At 36.3% G+C, this 13,217-nt stretch overlaps 2 protein-coding genes across 7 annotated transcripts in view; both read left to right on the forward strand.

The window, feature by feature from the left end:
• The window catches only part of LOC111584787 (cytochrome c oxidase assembly factor 8), an 8,124-nt gene extending 5,623 nt beyond the window's left edge, over positions 1-2,501 (forward strand). Inside the window, exons 3-5 of the mRNA XM_023294050.3 lie at positions 47-110; positions 267-357; positions 2,372-2,501. Of these exons, the coding sequence (XP_023149818.2) occupies positions 47-110; positions 267-357; positions 2,372-2,477 (261 nt within the window). The 3' untranslated portion in view covers positions 2,478-2,501. The remainder of the gene's footprint in view (positions 1-46; positions 111-266; positions 358-2,371) is intronic.
• Positions 2,502-3,927: 1,426 nt separating this feature from the next.
• klc1a (kinesin light chain 1a) overlaps positions 3,928-13,217 on the forward strand; it is a 94,423-nt gene continuing 85,133 nt past the window's right edge. For 2 of the 6 annotated variants that reach the window (XM_055005524.1, XM_055005525.1), the window contains exon 1: positions 3,930-4,348. The gene's annotated coding sequence lies outside the window, so the exon portion shown is untranslated. Of the gene's footprint in view, positions 4,349-13,217 lie in introns of all 6 variants that reach the window. The other 4 variants (XM_055005526.1, XM_055005527.1, XM_055005528.1 and 1 more) reach the window with 3 other exon arrangements.

The following is a 13,217-nucleotide window of genomic DNA, read 5'->3' on the forward strand; positions in this document are numbered from 1 at the left end:
TGAGAAATAACATAAAAGAAAAACATTATTTTGATTCTTTCTGCAGGAAAAAGAAGCTTTTATCATCTCACAGCTGCAGGCAAAAGGTTTGACTCTTCGAGATGAAGACGGTGAGAACCAGCAGCGTTTTCTACATTTATTTAACTGCTGGTTTAACAAAAGAATATTAAATTCTCAGGCATGAATTTATCAGAATGTCATTTTTAAACCAGAATTAAACCTGATTTTCTAACAGCTGCTTGATTCTGATCTGTTTTTCCCCTCAGGACGGCGTCGCGCTCTGAACAGCGAGGAGATGGCGAAGTTTTACAAAAGCTTCCTGGACAACAACAGAACACGACATGCAAATTACAACAAGTGAGTGGTTCTGTGTCTCCGTCTGCTGCAGCTGTCGGCTTCAAACTGCAAAACAAACAAGTAGATTAGCATCGCAAAATGTTTTCTAGAGTTTCCTGCCCACACTCGTCACCTCTCGTCGTCTGTATTTCCATGCGTGGGGTTTAATAAAGTGGAACTTCTCATTCTTATTCTCTGAAATCAAAGAGTCGCTCTGTTCCTCCCTCAGGTGTTACTGAGTCTCAGTTTGGTCTATTTAAATCTCCTTAATGAGCTTCAGCACACGCTGCTCCTGCACCCTGCAAACAAAGCCATCACTGGATTCACGGGTGCAGATTTAGTTTGAATATTTGGAGCTAAACAAGCAGAGCTTTTAGTTTTCTCCTCCAGGAAACTGAGCATCAAACACTTAATTTCCAGCCTCCTGGTGCATTTTTAGGCACTGATTTGTGTGCATCGATTTATGATGCAAATGCTGTTTATGCAAAAGAAAACAGAATAAGTGAGTCTTCCTTTGTGTTTTCATTGCATGTGTTGTTAATATTCAGATAATACTAGTAACGTTATTTATTTAGCTCATTTCAAAAACAAATAAGATCTTCAGCAATATGACGACATAAAATAGTTCAATCAAGATGCGTTTATTTTGGAGAGTTTGAATCTCAAAGGATCAGATTTCTAGAATAATTTCTGCTCCTCCATCTCTGATCTGCTTGGAAGTTTTGCACCATAAAATATGAATATTTATAAAGATACTTGTTTTTTTTTTTTTTTTTAAACAAAAAGCACCAGATAGTTATTTCAGTACATCTGTTCACTTTCAGTTCACTTCCTGTTTTCTGTCTGTTTCTTGTTATTTACAGTTTTACATTTTCTACTTATTTTATATTTTAGACACTATTCCTTGGCATCCACTTAGACACTTTGTGTTTCGTATGCTGTATTCTGTTTTTATCTCTATTTTATTACTAACTTCTCTGTAATTGTGCATATTTCACCCGAGCTTTGTTTATTGTACTCTGGCAAAACAATTTCCTACAAGATGAATAAAATTTAGCTTATCTCACCTTATCTCATCTCATCTTACCTCATCTTACCGTATCTCCTCTTATCGCATCTCATTGTCTTATCTCATCTAATTGTACCTTATCTCATCATATCTTATCTTATCCCATCTCATTTCATCATATCTTATCTCATTGTATCTTATTTCATCTTATATCATCCCATAGTATATCATTGTATCTCATCGTATCTCATCTCATCCTATCCTGATTGTATATTATCTTATCTCACCTCATCTTATCTCATCGTAACTGATTTTATCTCGTCATATTTTCTCATCTCATTGTGTCTTATGTTATCTTACTGTAACTTATTTTATCTTGTTTCATCTTTTTCATCCTATCTCATCTCATTGTGTCTTATCTCATCATATCTTATCTAATCATCATGTCTTATCTCACCTTAACCCATCTCATTGTACCTTATTCATCTCATGGTATCCTATTTCATCTTATCTCATTTCATCTCATTGTATGCTATTTTATCTAATCTCACCTTATCTCATTTTGTCTCTGTCATCTTATCTCATCAAATCGTATCTCATTCATCTCACTGTCTTACCTCATCTCATTGTATCTCATCTCATCTTATTGCATCTCATATCATCTCATCGTATCTCATCTCGTAGCTCTTCTCATCTTATTGTATTATCTCTTCTTATTGCATCTCATCTCATCTCATCGTAGCTTTTCTCATCCCATCGTATCCCATCTGATCTCATCTTATTTTATCTCATCTTATCTCATATTTTCTTAATTCATCTCATCCTATCATCTCATCTCATTTTATCTCATCTCATCTCAACACATCTCAACAACTTCAGAAGAAATCTGTCACTGGTGCTCCGTTACACTGCAAGCAAAGGGACTAATATATTGAAAAGTCTAACATTTAATGTCTCCTCTACATCCTGTCTGAAATCTGCACTCACGACCTGATTTAATTCAGTTTTTTCTTCTTTCCCCTCCAGGGAATGGTACCGACGGAACTTCACCATCACTCTGCTGATGGCCCGAGTGGCTCTGAACAGCATGTGGAGGACGATAACGAAGAGAAGCAGCAAGAAAACCACCTGATAATAAACTCAGTGTTCACCCACACTCCTGTCCAGTGTCTGATTCAGTTTCTACTCAAATAAGTGCAGAATTTTTACATTTAGATGTACGTGAACTACATTAAAACCCACCGATTAAACCTGCAGCTAAATTTCACTTTATTTCAGTTTACTGGAGTTTAAATCTGGGTTCTGTGGTGACGTTTCTCCATCCAGGAAAAGTTTCTGATGCTGCAGATTAAAAAGAAACTTCAGAGGAACGTTCAGAGTCTAAAAACGAGTCAACAGTGTTTTTGTAATTCACCTCGCAGCCAGATAGGGGAGACAAAAGTTTCACATTGGAGGTTTAACTCATTTTAAATGTTCATCCAGTTTCTACATTTTCTGTTCTGAAAAATAACCAGAAACCCTCACTGGAATGTAAATAAGTGCAATTTTGAGATATTTTAAAGTCACTTTTTACTGTATATTGATCTGACAGATTTAGTTAATTAAGAAAATGTGGATTTTTGCAAATAAAACATGAAATGCTCCAAAAATGTGAAAAATTCCCAAGAAGTGTATGTCTCACTTTACCTGCTTGCATGTTTTTATGTACTACTCTTGTGTAAAAATATCTGATTAGAATGCAACATGCATGACTAGTACTCCTTATTTTTGCTGTTTAAATGGTGACTTTTACTGTTGTGCAACTCCGAAGCAGACTTTGAATTACCTTATAAATACTTATTTAAAAAAACAACACAATATTAATATATACACCTTATAGATCTTCTAAAAATGCTGAATTTCTTGCATTCCCTGCTACTTTAATACTTTTATATTTTCTTTTTTTTGCAAAGTAATCTGAGTACAATGCAACTTGCATTTCCAGTATTTCTTGTTTTTGCTGTGTAAGTACTGCATTTTAGTTGTACTGTTGTGTAATTGTGAATCAGAGTTTGAATAATCTGACAATACCATTTCAAAAATGGATTTTTGAAGTAAGCATAAATATTTAAGTGTTTAAAATCCAAAAATATTCCAAAAAGGGGAATTTTTCTCACATAAGCATGTTTTAATAATCAAACTTTTTTTTGCAAAATATCTGATTATAATGCAACATGCATTGTTAGAACTCCTTATTTTTTGCACTTTAAATGATGAATTTTACATACAGACTTTGAATTGCCTCAAAAATACTTTATTTTTTGAAAAAAATATCAATATATACGACTTCTATCCATATATCTTCTAATAAATGCTTAATTTCTTGGACTCCTTGCTCCTGTAAACATTAATTTATCTAATCCTGCTACTTTTATCTAATTTCTGCCTCTAATTCCGCCTATATATTGAGCATTTCTTGTTTTTTGCCGCTGTTTCTGCGTTTTAAATAAATCTGGCCGCTCGGCTCCACCGCAGCTTCCCCTTTAATCCGGCCGGGATGACATCAGCGCCGTCGGGGAGGAGGCGGGGGACGCCGGGTAACGCCATTTTCACGCACCGCGCAGTCAGCCAGTCAGTCAGCTACGGAGAGCACCGGGGAGCTGTCATCTTCATGGGCGACTGGTCAGCTCGTCTCCCGCCGCCCCAGGAAGCCGCTGTCCGGGTAGTTTGACGCAGCGGTTCCGGCCATGGACGGGCTCCGACTAAAGCCCGTGTTTTGACAGATCGGCGGCTAAGCTATGGAGCTAGCTGGACGGCAGTAGCGGCGCTTGATGCGGTGAAGCTCCAGTCGGCGGAACGTTCCCCCAGCAGGCGGAGACACTGTGGAGATTCTCTGATTTTTTTTCTTCTTCTTCTACACTTAGCGGCAAACATTGTCCGGGTCCATTTTTAATAAACATTTAAAAAGGGGGGAAGAGGAACGTTAAAGCCGGGCTAGATTGGCAACGGATGTCCCAGAGAACGGTAAGAATGGCTGCGTGTACTTCTCGGAAATTAGCTAATTAGCCACTTTATAGACATGTTTCTTAAAATGTCATTTTGTTTAAAAGCTAATATTTGAGTCACTAATTATAAAAAATGTTTCAGAGGGTTGCTTTGGATAATTATCTTCTTGTATGTGGGGTCAGTGTTTATGTTTATCGCGGGAATTAGACGCCGCCGGAACGTTGAGTGTCAATGGGAGCTAGCTCGGTTAGCTGACAGGGAAGTGATGGCTAACTGGTTCTTCAGGTTAATCCAAACAGAAGCCACATTCTCGGACAAAGTCAACTTATTTATACGGTTTATTCAAACCAGCAGCTGAGGAGACAAACTGATTTCTAAAAGAGAAGCAAGATTAGAGTGTAAATTTACCTTACAAGTTTAAATACTGAGGTTAAGACCCTAAAACGTTATGTGTTTAGCAGAATAATTTAAATATCACAGTTAAAACCCAACGAAATGGTAAAAAATTCAAATCTGCCTGACTAAATATTGACATTAACACCCTATAAAGTTATATATTAGCCGAATTTAATTAAGTAATTAAAATATTAGGGTACAAAACCATATAAAACACGTTTTCATTGCTAAATATTGACATTAACACCATATGAGATTATATGTTAGCTGCATTTAACTAGGTAATTAAAATATTAGAGTTAAAGCACTACGAAATGATCAAATCAGTTAAAACCACACAAAATGGTATCAAATGCAAGTCTACCTGACCAGATATTGTGATTAACACCCTATAGGAACATCTATATTGTGCATTTACCCTAATATTTCAAATACTAGGGTTAAACTCAAGTATAAACACAGCTAACAGTTAGCATATTGGCTAATTAAACCTTTCTGGCCCTTTTTTACTCAATGTGGGCTTGTTTTCACTCCAATATAAAGTCCTACACCTCTATGGAAGCAGAACAACCACGACTAGAAGTAGAAAGAACTCAGAAAGGTTGTTTATGCAGTAGGACACAGTTATGATGCTGTAAATTATCAAAAAAGAAACTAAAGTAGGAATTCTTTGATTATTTATTTTGCATAAATTGTACAAACCTGGAATCAACGTATGCAACATTTTTCTAAGTTTCCAACAGGTGTTACCAATACTAGAATAAAAAAATTGATGACTCTAAATACTTTGGATATTATACTGTTTAGATTTTTAATTTGTTTCCATACTAGTCTCCTATCTGCTCTGTTTAAACACTGCCACAGTTCAGCCTAAAAGTCTCAGAATTGTTGTTACCTGACTATTGGTCACAGCTCAGTCACTAATGACTTTCTGGTTGTACCAAGGAGCAAATAATTTTTTGTTTTTTACAGAATCTAACCTGAGCAAATGGTTCATTTTTGGCAAATTTTTAAATGAGACGTGTAAGATAAAGTGATTATTATTATTTTTTTTTAACAAAGCATTATGATCTTAAGGTTAGATTTGATTCAGTGGAACTCACACATCACACGATTAGTTCAGTTATATTCATTAGATTCTTTCTGGTTTTTCATTTTCTGGCTCTCTCAAAGTCACTTTTTCAGAGGGTTTGTATTTCTTTCTTTTTTTTCCCAATGTTTTATTTTAATTTTTTGGCAAGAAAAACAGGAACAGAGTAAACAGGCTGTAAATAATTAAGAAACATACAGGAAATTTGGGGTCACCCAGGCAATTCCATATTTTTCCTGAAAACTCCCATTTTTATCCATGTGCTAACAGAACTGCACAAGGGTTTTCTAATCATCAATGAGCCTTTCAACACCATTAGCTAACACAATGTAGCATTAGAACACAGGAGTGATGGTTGCTGGAAATGTTCCTCTGTCCCTCTATGGAGATATTCCATTAAAAATTTCCAGCTAGAATAGTAATTTACCACATTAATAATGCCTAGACTGTATTTCTGATTCAATTAATGTTATCTTCATTGACAAAAACTGCTTTTCTTTCACAAATAAGGACATTTCTAAGTGACCTTAAACTTTTGAATGGGAGTTTATATAAATTTTACAATTAAATGTGCAAAAACTGCTAATATAAAGTAATATAAAAGGTTAAAACTTGCTTTTTAGTTGTTGTTGTTTTTCCACAAATGAAAGATATTCAGTTTACTGTAACAGTAGACAAAAGAAACTAGAAAATATTCTAAATTAAGAAGCTGGAATAAAAGAATTCAGACTGCCAGTGGAGATGGCAGTACTGCATGGTAGTGCTGTGTAGTATAGAAAGAGTGGACAGACAGCTCAGTCTCTTAGTTTTTATTTTCATTAATGTTTGCAAAGAAAGGGTCCCATATGTGAGAGAATTTTTGCACCAAGTTGGTCCGTGTGAACCTAAGTTTTTCCATTTGTATGACGTAGATCACGTCCATCGTCCACCTCTGAAAGAAGAGGTGAAAGGGTGATTTTCACTCCTTAACCCTTGTGTCGTCCTACGGGTCAAAATTGACCCGTTTTAAAGTTTAAAAATTTGGGGGAAAAAAAAATATTTTCACAGTGAAACTTCTGATGTCCACATTTTCAATATTTTTGGGAAGTCTTTGAACATTTTTGGTGGAAAAAAAGAAATTCGGAAGAACATTCACAAAAAAAATCAACCAAAATCCAGCGAAATTAAAGAAAATATTAGAAGTTTTATTGATATATATGTAATCACTTTAGATATTTTTACTCATTTTTTGAAAGTATTTACAAGAATTTTCTTGCCAAATGTGGGGGATTTTTTAAAAATAAAACTTTTAAGGGAAACTTTTACAGAATTATTGAAATTTTCTTCCTGAAGGTTTTGCAAATTTTCTGAAATATGGAGAATTTTTTTTGCTAAATTTTTGGATTTTTTTCAGACGAGGAAACAATATTTTTTGGTGCCTGTAAATGAGGACAACAGGAGGGTTAATAATGAGACTTTTTCAGAAGGTTTCAGAGCTATAACAATGGAAGGATGAAACTTGGTGAAATAGGAATGGGCGGTGCGATAAACTGAACATGACCTGAGTCGCTTCCACCTGTAGTCAGAAGTCCAGCGGTTTGGACTCGACTAAAACACACACTTGTTAGCCACTGCAGCCAGATAAAGTGAGGATGATGACTACACCGGGTCATGTGACCGCTAGCTGAGTCCTTTCATTGATATTCAGAGCCGGCTGAGGGCTGTGAAAGCTGCCTGTGTTGGGCTTCAGACGGACAGTGGATCTCAGTGTGGGACTCCCAGCTGGGACACCAGAGCGAGGTGTCTGTGAATATCTGAGACGTAGGACGCATGCAAACGCACAATCCTCCCAGTCTGCACGGTGTGGCTGACAACACGAGGCCTGCTGAGGGCTCTGCTGCAGTATTTAGCCCTCGTGTCATCCTGCGGGTCAAAATTGTCCCGTTTTATAGTTTGAAAATGTGGGGAAAAAAATATTTTCACAGTGAAACTTCTGATGTCCACATTTTCAACATTTTTGGGAAATCTTTGAAAGTTTTTTGGTGGAAAAAAAATTAATGTTAAAAATGTTTCTTAAGAGGGCTGCACAGTGGCGTAGTGGTTAGCACTTTCGCCTTGCAGCTAGAAGGTCCCTGGTTCGCGTCCCGGCTTTCCCGGGATCTTTCTGCATGGAGTTTGCATGTTCTCCCTGTGCATGCATGGGTTCTCTCCGGGTACTCCGGCTTCCTCCCACAGTCCAAAAATATGCTGAGGTTAATTGATCATTCTAAATTGCCCGTAGGTGTGAATGTGAGAGTGATTGTTTGTCTCTGTATATAGCCCTGCGACAGACTGGTGACCTGTCTAGGGTGTCCCCTGCCTTCACCTGAGTCAGCTGGGATAGACTCCAGCCCCCCCATGACCCTAGTGAGGATTAAGCGGTGTATAGATAATGGATGGATGGATGTTTCTTAAGAACATTCACAAAAAAATCTACCAAAATCCAGCGAATTTCGCTGGATTTTGTTTGATTTTCATGTGAATGTTCTTTAAGAAAATATTAGAAGTTTTACTGATATATATATGTGATCACTTTAGATATTTTTACAATTTTTTGGAAGATTTTTACTCATTTTTTGAAAGTATTTACAAGAATTTTCTTGCCAAATTTGGGGGATTTTTAAAAAAAAAAAAAAATAAATAAAAAATCAAACTTTTAAGGGAAACGTTTAAGGAATTGTTGGAATTTTCTTCCTGAAGGTTTTGCAAATTTTCAGAAATATGGGGAATTTTTTTTGCAGAATTTTTGGATTTTTTTAGACAAGGAAACAATATTTTTGGTGGCCATAAATGAGGACAACAGTCGGGTTAATGTTTAATCCACCAGAGGGGCAGCCATGACGACCTGCAGGGCTCCTCCCCAGCCTGATGCCCCTCTACTGCCCTTGGGGCGGCTTGTTGTCGGCTCAGAGCTCCCACAGGGTTTGTGTGACTTCTTACTGCTGCTGTGAAATGATAATGTTGTGTAGCTGCAGCAGGTTGTGTTGTAGTGCTGCAGGCTTGGCTGGACGAGCTTTTGCAGGTAAGGTCATGCTGCTACTAATGATTATTTAACTCTTTGATTAAATCTAGAAACAAGTTCTCAGCGTCCAAAATGACATCTTCAAATCTCTAGAACAATCCAAATTAAGTTATCAGAATCTCAATATTGAAGATATCCAAATTATCGGACCTACAGTTTCTTTTATAAAGGTGAAATATGTCATGAAGTGCAATTTTAAACAAGCATTGTGGTGCTACAGAGATAACTGCATGCTGTTTGGCACAAATCAGCATAATTTTATTTATTTTTGGTTGAACAGAAATGCAAAGACTATCCTTTTCGTGAAATAGCTGTCAAAATAATGACAAAATTCTGTTTTTTTATTTCATTTAGTCACCTACGACTGTCACGATAATGAAGTTTTAGTTGGTGATTGATTGTGAGCCATATAATTGCGATTTAATTGTCTGTTTCTCTTGTTTAACCGGTGCTTTCAATTTCAGATTAGTGGTTTTAGAACCTTTTTGCTGCAAATCTGACAGAACTCGTTCTTGTTATTTACCTCTTGTTCTATGATATGAAGCCAGTATAATCCAATCATCATCATTTTATTTATTTGTGGTTGAATAGAAATGCAAAAATGATCCTTCCCATAAAATAGCCATCAAAAATAATGACAAAATTATGTTTTTTAATTTCATTTATTGACCTAGGACTGTCACGATAATGAAATTTAAGTTGCCAATTGATTGTCAGCCATATAATTGCGATTTAATTGTCTATTTCTCTTCTTTTTTTGCCTCTTTTAGTTTTAGATGATTGGGTTTAGCACCTTTTTGCCGCAACTCGTTCTTGTTATTTAGCTCTTGTTTTGTGATATAAGCCAGTATAAGCCAATCATCATCATTTTATTTATTTATGGTTGAATAGAAATGCAAAAATGAGCCTTTCTGTGAAAATATCTGTCAAAATAATGATAAAATTATCTTTTTAAATTTACTTTATTTACGGGTGCCCGTATAGCTCAACGCGTTGAGCAGGCGACCCATGTACAGGGCTGGTCCCCGACGCAGCTGGCCCGGGTTCGATTCCCGCTCGCGGCCCTTTGCTGCATGTCTTCCCCGACTCTTCTCCCCTGTTTCCTGTCTCTCTCTCACTGTGCCTATCCAATAAAAGCCGACAAAAAGGCCAAAAAAATAACTTTAATAAAAAAAAAAAAAAAAAAATTTACTTTATTTACTTAGGACTGTCACGATAATAAAATTTAAGTTGGCGATTGATTGTCATGCAAATAATTGGGATTTAATTGTCTATTTCTCTTCTTTTTACACCTCTTTTAGTTTTAGATTAGTTGTTTTAGCACCTTTTTGCTGCAACTTGTTCTTGAGCTCTTTTTTGTGATATAAGTCAGTAAATGTTCAGTAGAGCTGCAATGATTCTTCACTAAGCTGTCAGCTATTAGATTAATCACCAACTGTTTTGATAATTGAACGTTTTGAGTCTCTTTTAAAGAAAAATAAGTGAAAATTCTTAGTTTTGCTCCTTTTCAATGTGAATATTTCCATTTTTTTTTGCTCCTCAGTAACAGAAAGCTGAATATCTTTGAGTTGTAGACAAAACAAGATATTTGTCACCTTGGTTTTTGGGGAACACTGACATTTTTTACTACTTTCTGACATTCATAGGCCAAAAATGAAATAGCTGTAGCCCTTGTGCTGGTTGAAAGGCAGTTAAATATGGGAAGTTTAAACCACAGCAGAAGAAGAGGCATGAAACAAGAAAGTAGGGGTTGAAAATGAATATTTCTGTTGGTTTCATCCAGCTGTTTGTGAACAAATGGCATAAAATGAGCACAGTCAGCACGGATAGTTGCATCTGGCGATTATGTAATGATTCTGACAGGCCTACAGACACCTTTATGACAGTTTAAATTAACTTTAAAGCTCCTGGGTAGAAACATCATCACTTGCAAGCTGCTGTTTTGCTCGAAAATTGGTTTATTTTTGATCGATATTCTGAATTTATGTCAAGCAAATAATCCGATATGTCAGCTGTCGTATGCTAAACACTTCTGTTGTAAGTGCTTTAGCTGAGTAGTTTAACCCTCGTGTCGTCCTGCGGTTCAAAATTGACCCGTTTTAAAGTTTGAAAATGTGGAAAAAAAATATATTTTCACAATGGAACTTCTGATGTCCACATTTTCAACGTTTTGGGGAAATCTTTGAACATGTTTTTGTGGAAAAAAGAAAAGTTAAAAATATTTCTTAAGAACATTCACAAAAAAATCAACCAAAATCCAGCAAAATTTGCTGGATTTTGGTTGATTTTTTTTTGTGAATGTTCTTGAAAATATTGGAAGTTTTACTGATATACATATGGAATCATCTTAGATATTTTTAGGATTTTTTTTTGGAAGATTTTTATAAATTTTTTGAAAATTTTTACAAGATTAAAAAAAAAAATTGAAAGGAAGCTTTCACACAATTATTGGAATTTTTCTTCCTGAAGGTTTTGCAAATCTTCAGAAATTTGGGGAATTCTTTTGCTGAATTTTTGGATTTTTTTCAGACAAGGAAACAATATTTTTCAGTGCCCGTAAATGAGGACAACAGGAGGGTTAAAATGCTGTTAAATATGAGAAATGTGTGTTACAGAAGTCCAGAAATACTGAAAGACTTCATCAGGAGGAACTTTTACTGTCCCCAACTCTTTTTCAAGCCAGTGCTGATGCCTGAAAACCTAGAACTGGATCTGTGGAGAGTGAAAGTAGTGCATCAGTGTCTGTATAAGAAATGAATCTAAAGTGTATTCTCTGGATATCAGCCTTCAGCAGTAAAGAGCGCTGCTATATGCTGTCTATGTGGATCAGAACATCTTAAACCACTTCAGTGATTCAAATGATAAATTTAATCTCTCGCCTGAGGCTCGCTCCTGGAAATAAAAAATGATCCGGTGCTCTTGTCATGCCAGAAGTGACGCATTTTGGGAGTTTAGCTGTAGAAAGTTGATTGACACAATAGCTCTGACTTCATTCTCGCGTCCATCATGAAGAAAAGATATAGAATACCTTTCATTCTTGTCATTTCCTGTGGCGTCTCGTGACTGCCGGATTTGTTCACCCCGGCAGCAAATGTCCTCACATGACATAACAGCTCACAGTTGAGTAAGAATGATGTTTTGCAAGAATAGTGAACTTTAGAGACCGAAGCCTGAGGTAACGGCACAGTATGTACACAAACTAAACAACCTTGATCATTTTACAGCAGCTATAATCACTTCTTTGTGCTAAAAGTGGGTCACATGTCTAATTTTATGTGAAAAGGGTCATTTGTAGTCATGAATCTACAGAGAAATATCACAGGACTCTGCAAGTTTTATGGACCTTTTGAATGATTTAGCCGATTCTGCAGGATATTATGGTCTAGCTGCACCTTATTATGTGCAGTAATGTTGTTTTTAGAGCTAGTACTTATCTATATTTTGGTTTATTAGGGTCCGAGCACCAAAGGTTTGTAGGATCCTCTTGGAACTCATGGGTTTCTTCTTTTTATTTTTCTCCCGTTTTTTGAATCGCAGTTTTAAAGACCTTAAAATACTTGAAAACGCTTGAAAATCTGCACACAAATCAGGCTCTACGACCAGGACATGTCACCTACAGCGCTGAAATTTGGTAGGCACAAGTAACTCGGCCCGACACAAAAATAAAATTGACGACATTACCTAAAACACAACAGGAAGTTGGCCGTTGAATTATGTGTCATATTTTGGATCAATTTTTGCACATTTTCAAAATCTGTAAACTCAAACAGTGTAACTCCAAAGGAGCTCAAATTTAGCCAGGATGTACAGCAGGCATGGGTGATCAAAACGCTCCACAAAAGTCTGAAGGTGTTCAAATGGCAGCTGGTGGAATTTTGACAGTTCGCCATGAAACAGGAAGTGCTGTCTAACTAACCTGTACATGCTCCAATCTGCTTCAAACTTTACATGTGTGATCAGAGTCCTGCCCTGATAGCATACATAGGCCAAAATACACTCTCAGTTGCAGCGCCACCTGGTAGACATGTTTAGATTCGTTGACTAGCAAGGATGCGAGGACCCGACCAACGCTTAATTTTATTTTTGAACTTCATTCCTTTTTGCCACTGTAACATTGCAAATGTCCCTGCTGTGAGATTAATAAAGTGTTATCTTATAATTCAGCAATAGGTGTGAAAAAAAAACTTGGCTTGTTTGTTTCTTCAAACCAATCACAACAGTCTTTTATGGGGTTAAGCATGCAAATAGTCTGTTATGTGCTACTGCAGACAGAGGATGTAAACGCCTCAAAAGCAAATAAAAGACATCTGTTGACTTTCACCCGAACTAACTAGATAGATAGATAGATAGATAGATAGATA

Source organism: Amphiprion ocellaris, chromosome 20, assembly GCF_022539595.1.
Source record: "Amphiprion ocellaris isolate individual 3 ecotype Okinawa chromosome 20, ASM2253959v1, whole genome shotgun sequence".
NCBI classification, from domain to species: domain Eukaryota; kingdom Metazoa; phylum Chordata; class Actinopteri; family Pomacentridae; genus Amphiprion; species Amphiprion ocellaris.